This window comes from Hydra vulgaris, chromosome 09 (genome assembly GCF_038396675.1).
Source record: "Hydra vulgaris chromosome 09, alternate assembly HydraT2T_AEP".
Lineage (NCBI taxonomy): Eukaryota > Metazoa > Cnidaria > Hydrozoa > Anthoathecata > Hydridae > Hydra > Hydra vulgaris.
In genome coordinates, this window is record NC_088928.1 from 38,072,904 (window position 1) to 38,097,770 (window position 24,867).

The window sequence follows — 24,867 nt, forward strand, 5'->3', positions numbered from 1 at the left end:
CCTAATATTAACACAGTTAGCGGAGAAAAAAATGTCTTTTTCTTAATTTGGTTATTATTTGTGCACGGAGTTAAAGTGGTGCATTTTTACATCGAAAGAGCCACACGAGGTTTACAAGCCGCAGGTTGTCGACCCCTTTTTTCTATACCTTTTACTTTTGTTCTCTTTTTGTTCAGAGCAAGCATTTGTAACTTTAAATGTTTCTCTAAATATTTTAATTTTAATCTCTTTTTCGTTTTACTTGTAAATTAGTCTATTCAAAATACTGTTTTGCTTTTTTTTCCATTTAATTTTATTAGGGAGGGGGAGGGGGTAATTGAATGTTGACGTAATTTTTTAAGGAGGTCTCTGGAATTTTGACAAGTTATTGACAAGGGTGAGGGGGAGATAAAGTTTGCAAAAAAACTGTTGACGTAATTAATAGACAGCCCCTTTAGTGCTCAGTCAGCAAGAGACGCATTTAAGACGTTATTAGACTTTACGAGACGTCTAAAAAAGAATATCAAGTCATAAAAACAGTTAAGTTTTAAAAGTATTTAGTCTTTTGTTAAAATAACTATAAAATTAACAACCTTAATTAGGCTTAAATAAAAAAACAAAATATGATTTCTGAACTTATATTAATATTTCTAAAAACAAAACAGTTTTCCCATTAAGAAATCTATAGAGTAAACTAAGAAAAGAAATAATTATTATTTAGTAACATTTAGTATTGTTTAGATAAAAGTATTGATCAAATAAGTTATATTATAAATAATTTTAGTTTTTATAAAGTAGCTAAAAAACATATTATATAAGTTTTAACAGATGCATTAAAAACAAAACTGAACAAGTTATTGATACTAAGTACATTTGAAGTATTTCATAAGATGTCGTATTTCTTTATTAGGATTTCTTCGGTCATAACGGAACAAAAGAGTTTGCGGAACAACAGAATCAGTTTTAAAGGGTATATTGGATGTTAATGATGTTAATAATGACTCCAAAGTTTTTACTATATTTTATTATTTGTCATTGATTAAAGCAATGACAAATAAGAGTAAAAATAAACTAGGCGAGTAATTATGTAAATGCATCACTTTCTTTTTGAATTCTATGAAAAGTATCTTTCAAAGAATATTTGCTTTCAATCATTTTATTTGTATTATTACCTAAAAACCCAGCCATTATCCTACGTTAACAAAAAAATGGCTACTTTTCTTTATGAAATGATATTTCCTTTATTGAATAAATGCTTTCAAAATAAATTACTATCTTAAGTACCAATAATATCTGCTTCAAGAAAAGATTAAATAATGAAAAAGATGTCTACCAAATACATTATACCAAATGCATTGTACCAAATAAAATGCAAATCCTGGTTCCGTTGCCTCAAATGTAGAAAAATCAATTTAAAAAGTTGATCATTTTATTGAAGACAAACGTTTATCTTGTAATCAAATAAAAAATATTATATAGAATATTCAAGAAAGCATTGCCTGAGCAAAAGCAATACGTGCGGATATAACGAGATTAAAAGTAACGTTGCAATCCACGTTGTTAAGTTACTTTGAAAACTACTATTTTTATTTATAAAGTATTTTTCTTTATCATAGCACTTTTCCTAATAACCTAAAAGTTTCTAAATGTCTGTCTTGTTAATAAAAATAGTCACACGCAGAAAAAAAACTTATGTAGAATACATATAATGAGTTAACGTACGAGTGAAATTGAACTGTCGATCAATTTCTTTTCTAAACTTTATGAAAAACTAATTTATAGTTACTTGACTTTAAAACAGAATTTTATGCAAAAAATTAATTTAGTTTTAAGAAAAGCTCTTCTTCTGAGCTTTTCTCAAAACTAAATTAAATTTTAAAGTTAGAAAAAATATAAGTACTAATTGTATTAATTGACACTTATAAAGCATTTGATACAGTTTATATTGAACACATCAAATAAAAAATTTTTCTGCTAAATTAGAAATATCATCTAAAGAAGCACTCATAAAATTAAGTTGCAATCCTTCTATTGACAATATAAACATGTGTAAAATTAAAAAAAAGTTGTAAAATAAAAAAAAATGATAAAACAATCTTACTCATGTGAAACCCCAAAAATTATAAATGAAAGCGTTAAATGTTCACTAAGTTGTTATCTTAGCTAATTTATTGTTTATGCTAAAACACGAAGTGGATTTGTTTTTATTCAATTTTTTAAACGTTTTTAATTGTTTATTTATTATTGCTTTATGCCATTTATTTATTTTACTAGTTTTTTGCGATTATTATGAAAAATTAAAAGATCATCAATGATAAAACAAACAAGTTCCTGTAACCATATTGCCTTTTTATCAAATACTATATGCATTATATAAAAATATGAGTACTCAGTTTTTAGATTGTTGTTTTTTCTTTCTTAAAGTTAAACTTCTGTTACTTTGGCCCAGATTCCGTGGAAAATCAGACAGTGTAGCTGTAGTCAAGATAAAAAGAATCTTGAAGTGAACATTAGACACATATTAATCGAATTATTTCCCTTGTTTTAAAAAGGAGCTCTTCTTAAGTTATAAACATTCATTCAAAAGGTGTCTCATTTTGCACCGGGTTACCCTACCAGTTACATAATTTTTTAAATTAAGTAACAAACCAAATATTTAAATATGGAATTTTAATAAATAAATTACAATAATTTATTTATTTGACAGTTTTGTTAATTCAGTTCGGATGGTTTTAGTCGATAGCCAAAAGTTTAGCTAAATCAGTTTCAACAGTTGAATCTTTTCACAAAAACAACATTAATGAGGATAGGAACAAGAAATTGCCTAAATAAATGCTACTCAGTAAAAAACTTAAATTCAGATATAATATTACATAACAAAAAACATTATATAATATCATATATAAAAGTAAGCTAGGTAAAAAATACATTTGTTGTTATAATATAAAGAGTTTATAGTTATCTATTTATAAATATATAAATATTTAGAAATATTTTTCACAATATAGTTATGCTACAAAATCAAAAGTAGAAAAAGATTTTAAAGAAGGTTATTAAAGTTTGCTGTATAGTTACTCTAAACAACAAAATTTATTTTAATGGATTTTTAGATTTGTCAAAAAGATTTTAAAAAATAATTAGAAAGATTAAAATTTAAGTAAAAAGCATTTTTAATAAGGTTGTTATATAAGACAAAATAGTTAGGTAAAAATCGTTAACCTAAAAATTGAAAATGAAATAAGTAACATGAACATCATTTATTGTTTTTTTCTTTCACCTTGATATTAAACAGAAATCATAGCAACAAAAAATTTATATTCATTCATTATTTATTTTTCGCCATTTTAACCGTAACTTAACTTTAAAGTTGGCGACTTTGCCAATAACACTGACATTTTCGAGCATAAATTCATCATTTTAACTGATGCGGCAACGTCTATGAAAATATCTTTGTTTTAACTTTTTTTGTCTATTGGTTAGTATATTAAAATCTTTTTTCTGATCTTTCTTCTCTTTCGCAAGATAAACACTCACAAGATGAAATAAGTTCCATTGCTATGTCACGTGTCTTTTTTTTTCTTCTTGAGTTGCAATCCAATTCAAATATTTTTGTTTTGACAGTTTTCGCTCGACACTGTGAGCAACTTTGAAGCAAAACTCTTCCTGGTATGTATAAAGAATTGCACTGACCCCAGCAGTAATTGGTTTCTACAATTTTGTCATTGCATTTTGGGTGGCTCAGTGTGATGTTGATTTTCTTTTCAATGCACCATCCTTGTGAAAACTCGTCATTTGACATTAAAGGAGTTCCAGGGTCCTTATTAAGTTCACGTTCAATTTTTTCTTTTATGCTATTCGTAAAATCTTTAATTTTAGAATCATTTTCAATAATTTGCGAAAAAGCCAAGTTGAAAAATATTACTAAAAACAGGATGTATGCCATATTTTCTACCTATGATATAAAAACGACATAACTCAATTAAGACAGAAAAAGAAAAAAAAAAGTTTAAACAAAAAAAAAACATATTTTTAAAATATAATTTTAAATTTACAATTATTTTCTTTCTTAAATTAAGTTAAAAACAGTATAATATTTAAAAAGAGGTAAATATAAAGGTTAAATAAAACAAGTTTATCTTTTGTTTTGTTGTCACTTTTGTCAACTTTTTTTGACTTTTGTGTTGGGCCTCAACTTGAGAACTTTTTAAGTGTCTCCTATTTTTAAACGTAAAATCTTTCTTAAGAAGATTGTTTCCAAACATGTCAAGTTAATTGTGATTTTTGTTAAAATCCTGAAATTTATAGGCAAACAAATCATGCACAGTAGAGAGGAAATTTTAGAGCAGAATAACAAGAAGTATTTTCATTCATTTGATTCCGATTTTTTTTTTTCTTCAAATGTCATAAGAATTTATTATATTATATCTTAATAAGTTAAATAAAATAATTGAAGTTAAAATTTATCTTTCTGCTTCTCATGCATATTGGTTACTTATCCGGTCAATTTATATTGCGATTATTTGTAAGAACAACAATAATTGTCTAGTCATTTATAATTATAGGTAGAGTATTTTTAATTTTAAATGGCTCATGAATTTTTTTTTCTATGATACACGATACAGTGTTCAATGGCTCACGATAAATACCGTATTTTTATTAATTTGTCAGATATAAACCTAATAAAATAAACGATCATGTGTTCACGCTAAATTAATTTGATAAAAAAAAAAGATTGAGTATTCAAAGAATTTTTATCCTCAAAATTCAATACTTACCTACTAAATAGTATAGTTTAAAAAGCTACGTTTCTAACGGATTTCTATTTATGGATGAAATTCTTTTTTATTATAAGACCGCGATTAAATCTTAAGGAATTCGCATCGTCGTCACGTTTTGTTATGTTTTATGTTACGCATCAACGAGAAAAATAAGATTAAAAGTTAGCAAATTTAATAGGAAATATATAGATTTTTTGTTAGAGGCCTCAGAAAAAAAGTTTTGTTCTAATTTTTTATTTTAATTTAAAATAGAATAAAAAAATTCGTACTTGATGTTTATTACTACAATTCTACAAAACTCTACTAGACTATAATAAATCTTATAAAATTAAAGTAGTATTTAATCCTCTTAAAAAGAAATTTCATAAAAATGAAATCGCAACATATTGAAACGAAACTTGCATTATTATATAGTTACAGCAAATTATTACTGATTGCAATAATATATATTTTAATAATATATAAATTTAATATCAATAATTAAATTTATTAAAATTGCAAACAAAGTTTAAATAATTATGCACCATCTTTACTATCAAATTTTAGACATGTTTACACTTGCAAAAAATTATCTAAATGTTGCGTAAGTTTTACTCAACTATGTAAGCTTGGATTGAATGATTTGATTATTTGCAAGGCTATAACTTGCAATTTATAAAACTTTAGCTGCAATTGTATAAACTTAGCTCCAATGTTAAAATCATTATGTTGAAATATGTTTAATGTTTTTATATTAAAATTAATTTTAAAGTTATGTAAAGTTATAGCAAAAACTGTAAACTTTATTAAAACAATATTTATTGGAACGATATGAACTTCATAGACATAATTAAAGCTTCATTAATTTGAGCTTAATTAAAGTTAGTAAAACCTCATCGCAGTTATATAATGCATATTGCAATTATACAAACTTGATTATAAACATCAAGATAGAATAAATTTAATAATAAAAACTATAAACACCACCTACCTTTTGAACCAGCGTTAATTAACAGTTAGCATCAAGTGAAATTGCTTTCCTGTCTAATATACACGCTGTTTTAGACATTGACGTAATGTCTACTTTTTAATTATATGCCAATCCGTGGTTCTTCCGACTGAAGACAAAAGGGTTGTGGTTGCCATTAGATATGACTTCATTCATTGCAATCAAAATTGTTTTGATAACTTGTGTTTGTTTTTAAAGTACAGTACAAAATCTTTATACCATTAGGCAGCAACTCATATCCTGCACATAAAATGCTGCCGGTAATGGTATTAAATGCTGCCGGTAAATGGCAGCTAATGTACAATATTATGATTCACTGTTTATGCTGTTTATTAACTCTAAAATTTTGACTTTACAACCGTTTTATAAAAATTATTCGAAAAACTAATCATATGGGTGGAGGATCATTTTAATTTATATATGTATATATATGTATATATATATATACATATATATATATATATATATATATATATATATATATATATATATATATATATATATATATATATATATATATATATATATACATATATATATATATTAATCATTATATATATCTTAAACTCTTAAGCTAGTCAAAAACAATACAAAGAAAGATATATTTTTTTTAGGATTTAATTTAATATTTAAGATGTTTGATTCTAAAGTTTACATTTTTCAGAACTTAGTCTTCAAAAACTATAATTGGCATTATAATAAAACTTATTTTGTATTTGTTGCGCTTACTTTGAAGATAATAGAGAATGATTTTAAAGATAAAGTTTGCCCAAAAGATTAAAATCTTTAATAATAATATAATCTTCGTTATTAAGTTACGAAGTTTATCTATTTTTTTAAAAAGGCGTTTTTTACCATCATAAATTTTGTAAAAACTGCTTCTAATTATAAACATTATCCCTTAAAAACTATTATTGTTTCTTGAACATTTTTAAGATCAAAGTAGATTTTATTGTTCTATTTTGTGCGTTTTATTTGACCTTTTTTAATGATCATTATATATATATATATATATATATATATATATATATATATATATATATATATATATATATATATATATATATATATATGTATGTATATATATATATATATATATATATATATATATTTATATATGTATGCATGTATGTATGCATGTATACATATATATATATATATATATATATATATATATATATATATATATATATATATATATATACATATATATATATATATATATATATATATAAATATATATATATATATATATATACACAGTGGCGGCGTTAGGGTAGGGCCTGTTTGGGCGATGGCCCAAGGCGCCAAATATAAAGGGGCGAAACTAATTGGTTATTTTACCCTTTGCTTTTTTTTTGAATGGGGTTAAATTGAGCTAGGGGCGCCTGAGAAATCTCGCCCAGGGTGCTGGTAGTGCTAAAACCGGCACTGTTCATACATATATATATATATATATATATATATATATATATATATATATATATATATATATATATATATATATATATATATATATATATATATATATATATATTTATAAATATATATATATATATATATATATATATATATATATATATATATATATATATATATATTTATATATGTATGTATGTATGTTTGTATGTATATATGTATGTAGGTTTATTTACTATTTTTTAGTAGTATTTCTTGGGAGAGTTTTACTTGAAGCCTAATATCTCAGCTTATTTTTTTTTTTCAAAAATTTTTTTTTGAAGAAAAATTTTAAATTATTGTGTTTCACAATTAAAAAAAAAAATAATTTTAGTTATACCAAAATGCATTTAAAGTAATAAAATGCATGAGTAAGTTCGCGAAAAACAAAATTTTGGTATATTCTTTATCGGTACAGTGACAAAAGTTTTACCTTCAATTTTTGCTAATTCGCTTTACTTATAAAATGTATATATTTTGCAGACATTATTTTTCATCCTCTTTTAGAATCTGGTTTTAAAATCTCTAACATGAAATTTTTGAATAGTATTAATTTCAGTAAAATGATTTTTTAGGAGATCGTTAGGGCAATAAGCTTATTATATAATTGACTACAATACTACTATTACATGATGCTGTGTACAAAGTGGTTCTATTTTTATTCTATTATTTTTCTTATTTAGACTAGCAGTTTTAGAAACAAATTTAAAGAGATTGTTATTTTTATAACTTCAGTAATTAATAGCGTTTAATAATGGTGGTAAGAAAATATATTTAATTATATTAGAAAGACCTATAATCGTCTACAATGCCTTTTGATATCTTGATGCAGTGATAATTATTTTTTTAATACACCGTCTTTTTCAATATCTTCATTTGTCATTAAAAAAGCCCCCAAGAAACTTTTATTCAAACTTTAAATGTAACTATGAGAGTTTTAGTATTTATGTCAACAAATTATTAAAAAAATCGATAATATATTATTCGTTAAAATTTTTTTTCTTTCACTGTTGAATTTTACAAAACATTATCAGTTATATTTTTTAGATGACCTCATCAATAATGTGTAAAGTTTTTAAATTTCAAAATATAAAATGTCACTAAATAACTAATATTATAGCTAAAAAAAAAATCTTCAGTTTATTCAGTTTTCATTGCCTCTCTTTCAATGTTTTTAATTAAGAAGAGGTTTCATTTTTTTCAAAAGGCGGTTCTTATGTTGCAAGGGTTCACACTACACACAACTTGGGTAACGTGGGCTCATTAGTAGTGGATTAATTAGCTGCATTTCAGTATACATATACATATACAATATATAATATATAATATATAATATATATAAGTATAAATATACAATTTCAGTATTTTTTATCTCAAGTTTTTAATTAATTTGTTTAGTCTTTTTGTAATAGGTTTATCATTCTAAAAAATTATATTTTTATTGAATTTCTAAAATTTACATGCTTTTGTGTTTTGCATAAATAAATATAAAATAAATGTTTTATTGTTTAGATGTTGTATTTAGCTGATCATCCAAACGTATTGTCATAAAAATGATAGGTTAAACTAAAAGAAATAACTTTCAGTAACTAACAGTAACTCAAAAATAAAGTAGTAACACAAGCAACATACTTAAAAATTCTTTGTAAAAATTTGAGTCATTTTCACTATTTGCAATCTAAACTGCGTAAAATGTACACAACGAAAATAATAAATAAATTTTTTACCAAACTAGCCGTAGTTTAATACAAAATTTGCTTAAAAAAAAAAGTTGCTTTTTCCTAAATTTATGGTTACGCATTTATCCTAATGAAAAGCACACAGGTTAAATAATTATTTAAAAATAATAAAACATTTTATTACATAAATACTAACAGAAATCTTTGCTACAGTTTAAGTTTTTAGGCACTGTACTTACCCGGGTAACTTTCTTTTTGAAAATGTCAAAATAATGTTAAAAGTAATGTAAACTGACCAAGCCTGTTAAAGGGTAAAAAACTAATTAAAAATTATATTCAACCAAAAAGGAACCCAATAATAAAAAAAAAAACTCAAAAATAGCAGTGTGTCAACCTTGTATAATATTTAGCACAAAAGAGTAAATATAATTAAATAATTAAAATAAAGTTTTAAATTTTATTCCGATATATCATGAATAGTTACAAATATATTAGTAACTATAGTTACCTTCATCAATATGTGATAAATATGTTCGTAATTGTCATCGTTACCATTGTCGTAAATGTAAAATATTTATTTTTAATTAAAGCAGGATTAAACTATTTAAAGTCCAACTCATAATCATTGAGTCAACTCATCGCAATAACTTTTTTTCATAAAACATTCTAGAGATCCCCCAGCACGCAAGATATTAAAAAACAACGAAAAAGGACAAATGAAAGTGAACCATAAATAACATAAGTTTATTTCAATTTTTTGTAATTTATGCAAATGCTTTCAAAAATTAAAGAAGTACTACAGTTAAAAAAGTTACAAAACTAGTAAACAAAAATGTCCATGTGTTAATTGATCTGATACTGCACTGAACAATTTATTAGTAAAATAGAAAAGTTTAATTAGAACTCTCCTGTAAAAAACCACAAAGTTAAACCTTGTGTGTCACGTTACCATTGTAGTCAACTAGATCTAATCTCTACTATGTTTTAAAGTGGCAAACCACTTTTTAAAACAATTCAAGAATAAGTAATAATTAGCTTACTTATATGTGATTCGCAAGTCTTGATGATTTTTTTTTTCTCCGTCTAAGTTTATTGTCAGCGTTGGAAATTTCCAGTTTTTAAACCAAAGTGTTCTAAAACCTTCAACACCTCTCTGCGTTCATCATTAAAATGAATAAAATACATTTTTTTGACAAATATATTTTTCTGTAATCTTGACTATATGAGTTTGTTTAGGCCTTTTTTATGTTTGATCTTATTGCCATACAATAATAATTTTCATGCAATCAATATATTAGTAAGTTGACTTTTTTGAGAAGTTTTTGTACCTTTTACAACAACTGAAAAGGTTTTCTTAGTCCCAAAGCATTTCTGTTGTGTTTCTAAGCATTTCTGTTGTGTTTCTAAGCATTTCTGTTGTGTTTCTCATGTAGGATGCATTCAAGCTTAATTAGTGTTATACTTTGTTTTATGCATGGCTCAGATATGGTAATATTAATATGATGATGTCTCCAAATTGCCAAATCCAAAATATTCTTTAGGTGCATTGACGCCGTATTTGTAACCTTAAAAACCACTTTCTGGTTTAAAGGAAGTCTCAGGTGATGTAAAAAATGTTTAACCCAATCGTCGAACACTTTAAGTGAATAAAATTATACATCGAACACTTTATGTGAATACAATGTGCAAAATCAATTCTTTTTGCATCATATTTCAATGTTCATAAAACCTCTTGAATAAGACGTCTTATGAACATTTAAAAGACGTTCTGAAATCTTTTGAACGTTTAAAAGTCGTCTTTTTAGGATTAAATGCCGGCTGGGAATAAAAGGAAAGTAATAAACTTTAATTTATGGTAACTAGGGACAATGCAAGGGGCTCTGTTGCTACCTAAAAGTGTTTTAAGGTCTAAATATGAACCAAAAAGTATTTTTTTTAATGATTTTCAAAGTTTGCATCGAGAACGTAAATATATCAAAGGGTTAAATTCTACCATAAAAAAACATTACATTTGTATCAAATATCAGAAAATTATAAATATCAGAAAATATAAACAGTAGTATTTAAAATATTTCATGAAAACAGGAAAAGACTTTTATAATTTTACGAAATACTAATTGCATAAAAACTAAAATGAGGATCAATGACAAAGCATCGCTTTTTTTTTAATATTAATGCACAAACCTTTTGTATTTTATTTTAGTTAATAAAACAAATAAAAAATTTTAGGTTAAGAAAAAATGAAATCAATTTCAACCGTTTTTATGTCATTTTTAATTCAACTTTTATGTTTTTTGAATATATTATCACCCTTTCCAAAAATTTTTAAATGCGTAGGTGTATTGTTTATTTTTGTAAACTTCATTATCTAAACCCTAATTTTTTGATATAGTGGCTGATTAAAATAAATTAGATAACATGAAACGTTTTATTAACAAATACTGTAAATAAAAGTTTATCGGAAATAAAATATTGATAACTTTAATAATTTTACGTCATTATGCAATTATTATAAAGTAAACTTTTCTAAACATTAAAAATAATATAGATGATTTGCTAAAGAGTGTTGTAATACATTTGGACAACTAAAATGATTTTATTATATAAGATAAAACATATCTTATATTATAAAATCATTTTAGATGACACTAAATAATTTGTCATACTTGCTTTTTAGTTTTTTTGTTATATTTATATATCAAATATTGGTTAACTCAACTAAACCGACAAATACATATCTTCTATAAAAAGAAAACATTGTGTAATCTAAATATTTTGTTTATATTTAAATATGTTGTAAGGTATAAACATTTTGAGGAGGAATGAACATTTAATCTGGCTCCACTCAGGACTGCAGAGCTAGCCAAACGTCTCAATTGATAGTAGTTTTTATTTAGTCTAAACGCAACAAGTAAAGATAAAAACGTGTTCGTAAAGTAAAACAAATTGTATTTTCATTATACCATTGAAACTACAATTTAAAAGACATATGTTGTAAAGCCAAAAAAGTCAATGCGAAAAAATATTTATTATTTTGCATTGACTTTTTTTCATATGAAAAGTTGACTTAATAATAATATAGTAATAAAAATGTTATTAAAAAAATCTTGCATAAGTATAGTTATATAAATGTTTGGAGTTTGCGTCATGTCTGCAGGTCAACTATTTCAAACTTCAAAAAAACTGGATACGCCATTGTCTTGCATTTCAATATAAATATTTAAGACAGTGACGGGGGAAGTATGGCCCACGTCTAAAAGTGGCCCGTGAGAGCTTCCAATTCGGCCCGCGCTTCGATCCTGTATATTTGACAAAAAAATTAAAATAAAAATTTTAATTGTATTTTTTATTTTCTAATAATGTTTTAAGTTTTTAACGATAATTATATATTCATCAGAAATTTGTACATTTTGAAACTACAAAAATTAAGTACATGTTTACAATTTTAATGTTTTAACATGTTATTTTGCATTTATATTTAATTACTTTTTTTGAAAAGTATTTTTTACTATGATCGCTATTTGGTTTTACAATAGAAATAAGTATGCACAACAAACAGAACAAAATATCCTATCCTAAATATAAAACAACTTAAAAATTTTTATTTGATCGTTTCTAATAAACTATTTATAATATGAAATGCAAACATTTATATTTGCATTTCATATTATATTGTATATTTATTTACGGATAAAATGCAGTTTGATTCTTTATAGTTTGTGAAAAAAGTCTTCTTGTTTACATACAAAAAGTAAACGCTCACAACTGTTTGATAGGGTGGTTCAGATTAAGGTGAAAGTTTTTTCTAACTAGACTGTAAGCTTATAAGGTACACAGACCCTTGTTTTAGATGTAAGGTTTAATATTTAAAAATAACCTTGCTCAAACTTTAACATTTACTGTTGCCTAATAAAATTGAAAAAAACTTTAACAAGTGTAAAATGTTGATTTCGTAACTATAAACAGCAAATGTTGAAAATTTGGCATAACTTTTTATTTGACTTTTTATATCATGTAAATGAACTTTAGTAACATAGATGTTTATTTTCATTTATATGAAATATAAGAAAGATAAAAAGTTATGCCGAAGATTTCTGGAAAAATAAGAAATGGAGGCAAAGAAATATTCTTAGTTAAAAAAACTAGGAAGACACTATCATCTGTTTACTTTTTAACAGTTGAACAAATAATCCAGAATATTTTTACGTACGAGAGTTCAAACCATTTGTTTCTCTAAAATACTTAGTTTATTCTCCAAACAAAGTTTCTGTATTTACACAAAATAGTGTATTTACACATTACACAAAATAGTATATTTACTGTATTTACACAAAATAGAAGCGGACAATTTGGTGTAAATGTGTTCCCTGGGAACTTGGAGGATACAGAACTTGTAGCATACAATGCGTTTTACGGTTAATATTATTTATCAAATCTTAATGTAAATAAATTATATGGTTATCTAATTAATATTAATTTTAGGAAAAAAGTTGAGGCTCTAATGATGAAATAAAAAAAGCTGCAATCCCTTAAAAACATATTGACACCAAAAGCAATCAAGAAAAGAGAAACCTTTTTAATAGAATCTAAAAATATATTTTGGTTGGAACATGACATTATGATTGATCAAATAACAAAAAATACAAAAGAAACTGTTTTTTAAAAATACAGAAGAAAAAAAAGGCCAGTACTGATTATTTATGCTTAGAATGCAAAAAATTCTGTTTAAAGTGAGCTAAATAACAATACCCAAGACAAAGAACAAAGTATATTACTGCCCAAAGATATTCTAAAGCATATAGCGCTAACTGCTGTAGGAGAAGGACTTTCTGTCAACCAGCACACTGCAATCATGAGATGTGTTATAGCTATCTCAGAAGGGGAAATACATGATTTTTTTAAAATCTAAATCATTCTCTTTTTGAACTGTAGATAAAGAGATAAGTTCAGAAGCTCAAAAAGTTATATAGTAATAAAAGTATAGAAAAGACTAGTTTTTCATGTAAGTTGATTTCTGTTTATTCAGACGGAAAGTTATTTAAAGAATATACGGATAACGTATCAGCCACAAGATAAAGATTAGCTGTACTAGTGAAAGTGAACAAAAAAATTGAGCTGCTAGACATTCGTCATATTGATTCGTGTGCTAGAGAAATGCAGTTTAAAGCAGTTTATATTTTAACAGAATCTTTCGGCCTTAGTCGCCATATACAGTGTATATGTTATGAAACTACTGCTTCACAACACTAGAAAGCACCACGGAGTTATAACAAGAGTGGTGCATGAGCTTGAGCGGCTTGTTCTTGCCTACAAACATCATGTTTTAGAAAGAAATAAACCTATTTTAACAAGATTTATCCCGGAATTTAAATATCTGACCCCAAAAATTAATCTGGAATAATCTTGAAAAAGACACAGTTTAATTAAACAGTATTCAAACTCAAGCAGAAACTTGGTTAAATAAACAACATCTTGAGGCTAAACAGTTCTAAAGAGATGTAATTGATAACAGGATCTATAAATGGTAAACAACAACTGCATCGTTTGTGCTAACTTGATGAAAATAATTTTTATAATCTGCTTTGTACGATCAAAGTATGTAAAACTAATTCTCATAATTTTAGAATGGTAAATCAAGAAAAGAATATCAGGAGTTAGCTAAAATATCATAAACGGCAGTTTCTCAAAAAGAGAGATTTAAATTTTGTATTTCTGGTCCGTTACATCATGCAAGATTTATGGCAATAGCATTATATTACTTTAAAATGCATTTACTGTTGGAAATCATTCCAAACATATCAGAAAAAAAATATAAAAGAGATTTCTGATATAGCTTTGTTTGTTGGCATCTTTTACACTCAGTGGTTCCTTAGAGCAGTATCTGCAACTACTGCTCCATATCAGGTTAAAAATAATAGTAATACTTAATTAGAAAACAGATTAAAAATGATTAGTTAATTATTTAATTGATGAATTAATCTAATTATATTAAAATTTTGTAGGAAATGAAAACGCTGCACAGTGAGCCTTTAAACTAACCTTTAAACTATTGTTTGTTTAAATACAGTTGTTTGCGTTCAGGGAATTTGAAACTGGGTATGTTTGGTTTTTAGGAGTGGTCATGACCGCTCAAGTGATCATTTTAGGAGTGGTCAAGTGTTGTCCTAGAATATCGCGATAGTTTTTCAATTAGATGGTATATGTTATTTGTCTAAATATAGATAATTGATATCAGGAAAATCAAATCTGGCCATTATTGGTTCCTAGGAGTGGTTATGATTGAGGTTACAGGTTGTCAAGACATTTTCGTAGTTTTTATTTATTTTATGTACTTGATTTCATTGTTATTGTGAATATTAACAAATAACGTTCAATAAAGTTGAACTTAATTAACATATTTTTTTATATATATAAGAATCTTGGTGATGACATACATCATAAATAAGTACATCAAGAGCCCCTTAGCCTCCTTAGATTGATTAGAGTCTTTAAATTTTCCGTGACTCCTTCTTATTCTGGACACCTTAGTAAAGTAGCGGCAATGCATTTCCATCATAAGATCATTGTTTGAGGCCTTGAGAATTTCTTTGTGTAATGCTATCTGTTGTTTTAGTCTAAAACATTAATAATAGTGTGTATGAAATTACTATTTTTCACAATTAATTTACTGTTTTTCCATTTTATGGGTGTTATTTAAATGAACAAAACACATTTGACACATTTAAAGCACAATTTTCTAAATGAAAACGGCGTTTTACAAAAGTTATTTAGACGACGTTAAAACTAAAAGTATTAGATGATGTAGTTTTCTCGCTTTCAACACAACGAGAAATTAAAAATCTTTTTTCTCGTAAACAAATTAGTTTCTCTTTACTAAACTAGACTCTTCTTTTTACATAAATAAAAACTTTCTGCATATATAAATACAAATAATAAATGTGCTATTCAGTAACGGATCTAGAATTTTTGAGGTGTTTGAAGTAACTAACATTCAGACATGGAGCAAATCCCAAACATTTATATGTACTTTGGGCCGGGGGTTGTCTTAAAATTTGTCATAAAATTTTGGGGCTTATTTATTCCCATCCTCCTTCATAAAATCTTTCATTACTTTTCACAACAAAATTAAAAATGCTATTTAAAAAAGATTTTAAAAAGCTTTAAATATGCGTCTTCCTCAGTTTTTTAAAGCAAAATCTACGATTGGATTTCATTTATAATAAAAAGCCTAGCACCTACTGCGCTCAGCTGAGCTCAGAAATTTTGGTAGTAAATTTTTATCTATATATGAGAGTGTAATTTAAAGTAGATAAATGTGCGGTCTAGCGCGGCCTAGTGTTTTTCTGCTTGTGTAAGTGTTAAAAAAAATGTTTCACATTTTAAGAGGTTTTATTGAAAAACACTTTGAAAAAAAGAAAGCATAAAAAATAAAATTTCATAATTTCTTATTTCAATATATGATGTCAATTGACTAATATAAACCGTTAAAAACTAAAATGTTGTAAAATTGTCTTACTGGCCCCATATTTAATTTTTATATGATTCTTACATTATTAACAATATTTGAAAGGTAAAATATTGCCATATTGTATATCATCTGCCACAGCGCACAGTGGGCCACAGCTGGTTCACTGTGCGCTGTGGTATTTATTATACCACAGCGCACAGTGAACCAGCTGTGGGTATAATAAATACCACAGCGCACAGTGTGCGCTGTGGTACTTATTATACCCACAAATTTGTGGTATTTATTGGAGAAAACCATTTTTTTGGCAGATATCTACACAAAAAATGGTTTTCTTCAATAAATCCCAAAATAATTTTTATAGTAATATAAACTATATTATAGTGCAATAGTTTTTATTTTAATATATTTAAGGTATAGTATAGCTCCACTCTTATTAGTGGCACTTATGTTACTTCTGGATTTAAATAATAATAGAAATCTAGAAGCAATAAGGACCTTATGCTTCCAGTTTATTCAATAAAGGTAGGTTTTTTTTGTTTAATGTCATTGTAACTGATGTGAAGATCTTCGATAAATGTATTTCAATCAAAGCATTGTATTTCGTTGAAATGTATAGGTCAATCCAAGTCACAACTAATGAGGTTTCACGTAATACAGTCACTATGTGTACAAAATAATTATCACAAACCTAGGATCACCCTTTCTATTCCCCTTTTAAAAAGAAAACTCAACACCTTGCAAAAGAAAGAAAGCAACAAAAATCGTCAAGTTTGCGTTATCAGGAATATACCATCCATCTATAGCATGTCTACAAAAAACAAAGATTCAAAGATTATAGTTAAAAAATCAATAAACTGTAAAGGAAGCCTAAAACCCCAAAATTTCCTTTTGCACACAAAGTAATTTTTAATTTTGCCAACGACATGTGTTATTTTTGAACAAATGCAAAAAAGTTTCTACACTTTTAGAGTTCAAGTGAAAAAAGTGTTCAGACATTATTAAATGTACGTAATGTACTTTTATTAACTCATAGTTCTTCTATAACTAAAAAAAATGATTTTCAATACAGCTCTACGTATTTTCAAGTTTTTAATTATTTCATTACATATACATTGTTTTTGTGTTTCTCTTTGAAAAATTCAATTTATGAAATAATTGTTAACTTAGTTAACACTTTAACTATTAACTTTCTTATTTTAATATTTGTAATATTTTTATTTCTTTTTTATTTTAATGTTTGTGCTTTTTTTTAGTCTGATTGCAAAGAGTATTTTCATTTTATCTGATGTTGTTTATTGATATATCATCGTTTATGATTTTTTTGTTTTGGTGACTATTGTAATTGTCATGACAGGACAGTTTTCATTCATCTTATGAATGCATACATTCTGGGTAATTGACTTCAGTCCATTATAATTTAACTAATCTTGAATAATGGCAGTAAAAGATTATAGGCATGTGTTTGTTGTGATCCTGTTGATTGGAATGTATTATCATTATCATAATTGCAGCAAAGAGTTCATTTTTTTTACCTCTTTGCTGCAATTATGATAATGTATACACTCTGAATATGTGAGTATAACCATGATGTGTTTGATTGTCAAGAGGAACACCTTTTGGCAAAAGATTACAATATGAATGAGATAAAATATTTATAAATGAAGCTTGGAGGAGGGATATCTATGTTTATGTTTCTCAGGTCTTAAACAAACTACTGGCACTGGAACTGCAGAAAAATATCAACAGGACTAAAAGTCGTGGTAAAATTAGGTTTTAACATGAAAAAACTGCTCAAAAATGTTTAATTCAGATCTAATCTAATTATATATAAGTTTAATTAAGATCTACTCTGAATATTTCTGTATAAATAGGAGTCGGTCTAACTATCTACTCATACTCATAGTGCTTGATTTAACAACAAAAGTTTTGATTTTAAAACAAAAACAATAAGTAACAAAAAAAATTCTATATACTTCCAAAATATTCAAAATATGTATAGATATTAACAATTTTTTTTTACTTATTATAACAGTTACTTGTTTAATCTTCGCTTCCAACAACAACGAAGCTGCAAGAGTCACTACTAGAATTGGAAGTTACTGGAAGAGATAAAGTTTATGATGAAAGATAACGACTCACAGATGACTTGATTGACAGATTGCAAATTATATGAACGAGGAAAAGATGATGGCGGGAGAGATTTCTAAAGAACATATGTTCGAGTAAAAAAACTAGACAAATAAGAATTTTTGGAGCACTTAGAAACAGTCACAGTTAAAAGATGAGACTTAATTGAATGATGAGTAACAAAAGAATAAATTTAAGTAGATTGCAGAAGAGGCCCTAGCTCTTTCGAGTAGCGCTTATTATAGTATATTTTAAAAAGGGAGTAAGAGAAGCAACTTTTTCCCGGATCAACTATGCGACAAAAAAATTGAATCGAAAGTCGCTCCATTTTTTAACAAGGCAAGAGATCGCTATGGTGGTCAAATAAGGTGAGGTATGTAAATAACTGATGTTTCAATCGATGAAGAGAAAAATATCAATAGTTAGAAGGGGATTGAAGACATGGTGAATATATATGTATATATATATATATATTTATATATATATATATATATATATATATATATATATATATATATATATATATATATACATATATATATATATATATATATATATATATATGCATATATATATATATATGTATATATATATAAATATATATGTATATATATATATGTATATATATATGCATATATAAATATATATGCATATATATATATGTATATATATATATGTATATATATATATATATATATATATATATATATATATATATATATATATATATATATGTATATATATGCATATATATATATGCATATATATATATGCATATATATATACATATATATACATATATATACATATATATATATATATATATATATATATATATATATATATATATATATATATATACATATATATATGTATGTAGATATATTAACCTGTGTGTATAAAAATATTTATAAAAACTAACTCTCCATATACAGCGCCATCTGACGGCAAACAATGCAAACAAACCACAGCACCATCTAATGCAAACAAACCACAATCAACACTTCCTTCTTTTTGATGAACTGGTAATACATTTACTTTAATTACCGACTTTTTGTAATTTAAAAGAGAACATATTTGCGAGTATCTAATGACAAAGACTCATGAAAATTGCTGTCAAGTACATGCACTTCTCCATATTTGCAATCGTATTTGCTAACAGCAAGCCAGTGATGTCCATTATACAAAACTTGAACAAATGGTTGAGAACCTTGAACCTTGAAAATTTATTTTTGTCGAAGTATTGGATCTTCCAACCCATTTGCAGACGGATAAACCTTTATAATTAAATTTTGAAAATATTGAATAACACTATCTGATAACATTCTGTCATTTAAAATATCTTCTATATCCTTAGTTTCAAGTTTATGACTTGAAGTAACTTTCATGTTATCATCACCGGATAAAACATTTTCAATATTTGAAAGATCTTCTAAATCTTTAGCTTTAAGTATAGGACTTGAAGTTACCTTCTGGTTATCACCATCAGTCAAAAATTTCTCAATAATTGTCGAATCAATCAAAGCAGTAAAAAATGATCGCCCTGCTAATATATCATCAGTAATAACAAATTCTTGTATTGGTGCTTCATGAACAGCATAATCAACTTTGATGCTACACAATGAGAGCAATAAATCTTTTTTTTTCCAAATCGGTGAGATTTTTTTTTTAAGACTAGGTATTTCAACTACTTTTGTTAGATTATTGGGTATGTAGTACTGGTATGTAGTATTGGTTTTTTGAGCCCTAACAGGTAGACCTTTTTCTTTTTTTCTTGCGCGAATAAGAGTTCCAAGATTGTTTGATGGTTTTTTATGTAAATCAGAAATTTCTTCAGATGCATCATCGAAATCATATGTCAGAGTTTTAATTGTTGTTAACATTTCACGTACTTCTGAAATAACAAAAGCCCTTTTTACAAGTAATTTCATCAGAAGGTTTTGAAGATACTGTATCAGGGGTTGAAAGGATAGACTTAGTATTATTGTCGGTAATATCATTTTCAGTAATATTATTATTAACATGATTGCGTTTATATATGAATGGTTCTTTTAATATCAAGTCATTTTTAATGTCAATATTTAGAAAAGGGGACTCCCTATATAAAGACGATAATGATTGCCAAGACCAAGACTGTGGATATCTTCTAAATATTAGGAAAAAATGCTTGCACAGGTTGACTGATTGCAACCAGGCAACAAAGGTACATTTTGGCATTGTGTCTTTGTCTCCGAAATAAACGATGTAGTTTTTGTTTTTATCTGAAAAGTTGTTGATTTAAAACACTACATGATTCTTTATTATTACTCCATTTAAGTCAGTTTTGTTAGCCAAATCAATTTTCTGCAAACAATGTTTAAAAAAATAATGTGGCTTATTATGTAATTATTATGTTGCTACTATAGCGTCTGTATTTACAATTCATTTTGAAATTGGTCTCTGAATAACTAAAATGTATAAATAAAATACATATTTTTTCAATTGCATTGTAGTTAATAATAGTTATAATTGACAACTAAATACTTACTATTCTAACTGATCTGGGAAGAATTCTTCAATTAACACAGTTAGCATGATAGTAATAGAGGAGTTTTTATGTCGTTGAAGAAAAGAGTAATTGAATGACTAACAACCAATCCCGACGATAAGCCTAATTCTAGGCAAAATAAAATGAGCGTATTAATTAAAATTGTCTACATTATAAAAGAAACATCAACCTGAAATAAATATCGTATAAAGACACAGATAAAAAGTAAATTAAATATGAGTAATATAAACATATCATTAAAATAATATTATCATTAAGTTATGACATTACAATCGACATATACATTACAATCAAGATCATAAAGAGAGATTTAGTAAGCTTTGGTAATAGTAAGGTAAATAACATAGTTACTTCTTTAATACTTAACCAATAATTTATAATATATTTCTTAAATTTATAAAATTTTTTATCTAGCCAAAAGTTTGAGGAATGTAGTGACTCAATAGCAGCTTCTACCTGATCTTCAGTTTGCACTGTGGCAACACATCACAACAATGAAATTATGCAACCTTTAAAGTCAGAACAGCAATTTCGAAAAGCCAGCGATACTGTGCCTGCTCTCTATGAAAATTGAATAACTCGACAAGGTAAAAAAAGTAATCAACACCATTCATAAAGAACAGTTACTAGGCAATAAGCTGTTATTTATTTTTATTGATTAAAATTTTTAGGCAGTTTTTTAAAAATATCAATTTGAACAGAGTTTTTGGACAAACATAAATCTTTTACCTGGAAAAATAGATTGCAAGGATTCTATTTCTTCATTGCAATTATCAGCCCTGCAAAAAGCAAGGTTAAATGATGTGTTCCAATGCTTTATTATATTTAATGCTTCTGTGATAGACCTTTTATTTCGTTTTCAATTTAAAAAGTAGCTATAACTTGTTAATCGACATTAGTCTCCACCACTTAAAAAAATAACGGAAGAGAATACCTTGTTGTTCGGTAGGTAGCATCAAGAAGCACTATTTCATATCCATAACGTAGAAGAAGTTCTTGTTGCCAGAGTGACTGATAAACAAAAAGAAGTTTTTTACTGACATTGCTTATGGTTTCAGATTTTTGTCTGAGAAACACGTTTATTGAAGGATTGCTTTTTTTTCATTCATCACATTTTTTTAAAAGACATTCTTGATCAATTAAAGAATACCTAGGCAGTATAAGTATGTCATTGTTAAAATATATATTACACATGCATATATAATAATAAAAGCAATACTAAAAAAAAAAAATTTTTAAAATGTATATTAAAAGTATTTAAATGTCATTGAAATCAATCCGAAGGATACGTTTCATCTTTCTTACATTGAATACTCCTTCCATAACATAGTCTTCTATTTTTTTGCAAATTAGAGGATTAATACTTTGAGCTATCATTTCCGCCTTAAAAAAAAAAAAATAATAATTTTATTGGTTGAATGATTATCTAAAAGTTAGAATGAAACTATTTTTTATACTGGTCATAAAAGATGTTTATCATACATCGTCAATAGCAACTACAATTATTCTTATATTAAATATTTCATTTAATGCAGAGGTTTTTAGTTTTTCAACGGTTTTGAGGCTTTTTTTTGACGCCATAAAGACCTCTCTGATATCTAAATATATAAAAAGTGAGAATAAAATTTAACAGTTTTAGGCTTACTTATTATATAAAACATATCATTATTTTATAAATAATTTATATACTAAACCTATTTTTACCTTAAAATCAGGAAATTGCAGTGTCATATTGATTTTAGCAGGACACATGAACTTTTTAGTATCGTAAAATGTCGTAGTTCTTTTGAAATCAATGATCATCCATCTATAATCAAACAGTTATATAATACATTTATGGTGTATTATACAACTTACTTTTCAAAATTTATTTTGATTTTAAAAGTTATTAAAGAAAAGAATGATACTAAAGATTTAAAAGTAATGTATTACGTTAGTTTTTCTTTTTTTTTTAGTTGATAATTTTTTTTAATGACATATTTCTGTCGAACCCATAATGACAATCTGAAACTTTACTTGAAACTATTATGAAAGGCATCCCAGAATAAAGAATAGCAAAATCATCCCAAAGTACATTATGAGTCTATGTAAGAGTGTCTAAAGCATAACTTTTTTTATCATTTTTTTTATTAAAATAATAAAATATATTACTTAAATATATATTAAATATACTTAAAATAATTTAAAATATATTATTTTGAACATTTTTATATAAAAACACCAGCACACCAGTCCTTCCAAAATTTTTATTTGCCGTAATAATACATTTGTATTTATTGTTTAAATATTATTACAAACCTTTATTAATGTAAACTGCAGAATATGTATTTTGAGCACCTGTATCTTCTCCAGTGTTTTCTAATTTAAAAAACAAACTGGTAGTTGAGTAAAAGTATTTTAAAATCAACTATATATTAGAACAAACTAGATTTGTAAACTGAACAAAGTGGATATATATATATATATATATATATATATATATATATATATATATATATATATATATATATATATATATATATATGTATAAATTTGCAACAGTGGAAAAATACCAATTATGTTATAAATTGGTTCTCCATAATCGAAAATAAAAAAGATTGTACATTTATTCAATTTGACAATAATCATTTTTACCTCTCAATAACAGCAGATATTTTAGATAAAACAATTGAATTTGCAAAAAGCCACACATTTATTCCTAATGAAACAATCCATATAATAATAATAATGTACACTGTGACAATTGATGAAATCAATTGTGGAGCACATTAACAGAAGATGTTGTGCTATAACAGCTATAAATGTTTTAAAAATAGCATTGTTTACTTTTCAATGTATATAAATATTATTTAGTATTTAATAAATAATTTTTGCAATAATCTGATTTATCAAGTTTATTTTTGAATTGGTCAATCGTTCTTGATTCGACAATATGTGGTGGTAAACCATTCCAAGCATTTATGACTCTACACGAAAAGAAATTATATCTAGCATTACTCTTACAGTATGCCTTTGTTAACTTTTGGTTATGACTACGAAAATTGTAAGGTTTTAATTGAACTTTAGATATTGAGTCGTTTATCCAATTTATTTCCTCATAACCGTTCTGTATTTTATATTGAAAAATAAGATCTCCTCTTAAACGACGTTCTTCTAGAGTTGTTAATTTCAATAACTGTAGTCTTTTTTCATATGGCATTTTTTTAAAAGCTGGTACAAGTTTTGTTGCCCTTCTCTGTACTTTTTCTAACTTTAAGATGTCTTGCTTCAGATAAGGACACCATACTTGGATTGCAAACTCAAGATGGGGTCTTACAAAAGTCGTATATAATTTTTTTGCCATATTCGAGTCAAAATATTTAAAAGTTCGTTTAATAAGAGCAAGCATTTGATTTGATTTTCCGACAGCTTTATCAATATGACTGGTCCATTTTAAATTAGATTGCATCATTACTCCTAAATCTCGTTCTACTTTTGATGTTGCTAAGATATTATTCTGTTGAGTTTCAGCGTCGAACATTGAATAAGTTATACATGGATTTTTAAAGCCAATGTGCATGATTTTACACTTTTCATAGTTAAATTTAATTAACCATAATGATGACCATTTCATAATATTATCAATATCTAGTTGTAATTTGTTTATGCGAATATCTTCATCTGATTTAAAAATATTTATAATTTTGCTATCATCTGCATATAATTTGATATTATTTTTTAATGTGTCTGGCAGATCGTTTATAAAAATAAGAAATAGAAGAGGCCCGAGGACAGAACCTTGTGGAACTCCACTCTCGACTGTTAGCCATTTTGATACACAATCCCCTAAAATTACTCGTTGC

At 25.9% G+C, this 24,867-nt stretch overlaps 1 protein-coding gene and 1 long non-coding RNA gene across 2 annotated transcripts; both read right to left on the reverse strand.

The window, feature by feature from the left end:
* Positions 1–2,812: 2,812 nt before the first annotated feature.
* LOC124811478 (uncharacterized) lies at positions 2,813–5,864 on the reverse strand. Its single transcript, XR_010640831.1, has 2 exons — positions 5,724–5,864; positions 2,813–3,927 (listed from the first exon to the last, which is right to left on the reverse strand). It is a non-coding gene; the product is annotated as an uncharacterized LOC124811478 (long non-coding RNA).
* A 13,494-nt stretch (positions 5,865–19,358) lies between these two features.
* On the reverse strand, positions 19,359–22,832 carry LOC136084760 (uncharacterized). The gene is made up of 7 exons (XM_065805614.1): positions 22,730–22,832; positions 22,508–22,623; positions 22,331–22,408; positions 21,755–22,175; positions 21,482–21,586; positions 21,005–21,133; positions 19,359–20,924 (listed from the first exon to the last, which is right to left on the reverse strand). The coding sequence occupies exon 7, from the start codon at positions 20,499–20,501 to the stop codon at positions 19,704–19,706; it is 798 nt and encodes a 265-aa protein (XP_065661686.1). The 5' UTR covers positions 20,502–20,924; positions 21,005–21,133; positions 21,482–21,586; positions 21,755–22,175; positions 22,331–22,408; positions 22,508–22,623; positions 22,730–22,832; the 3' UTR covers positions 19,359–19,703.
* Between the last annotated feature and the right edge of the window lie 2,035 nt (positions 22,833–24,867).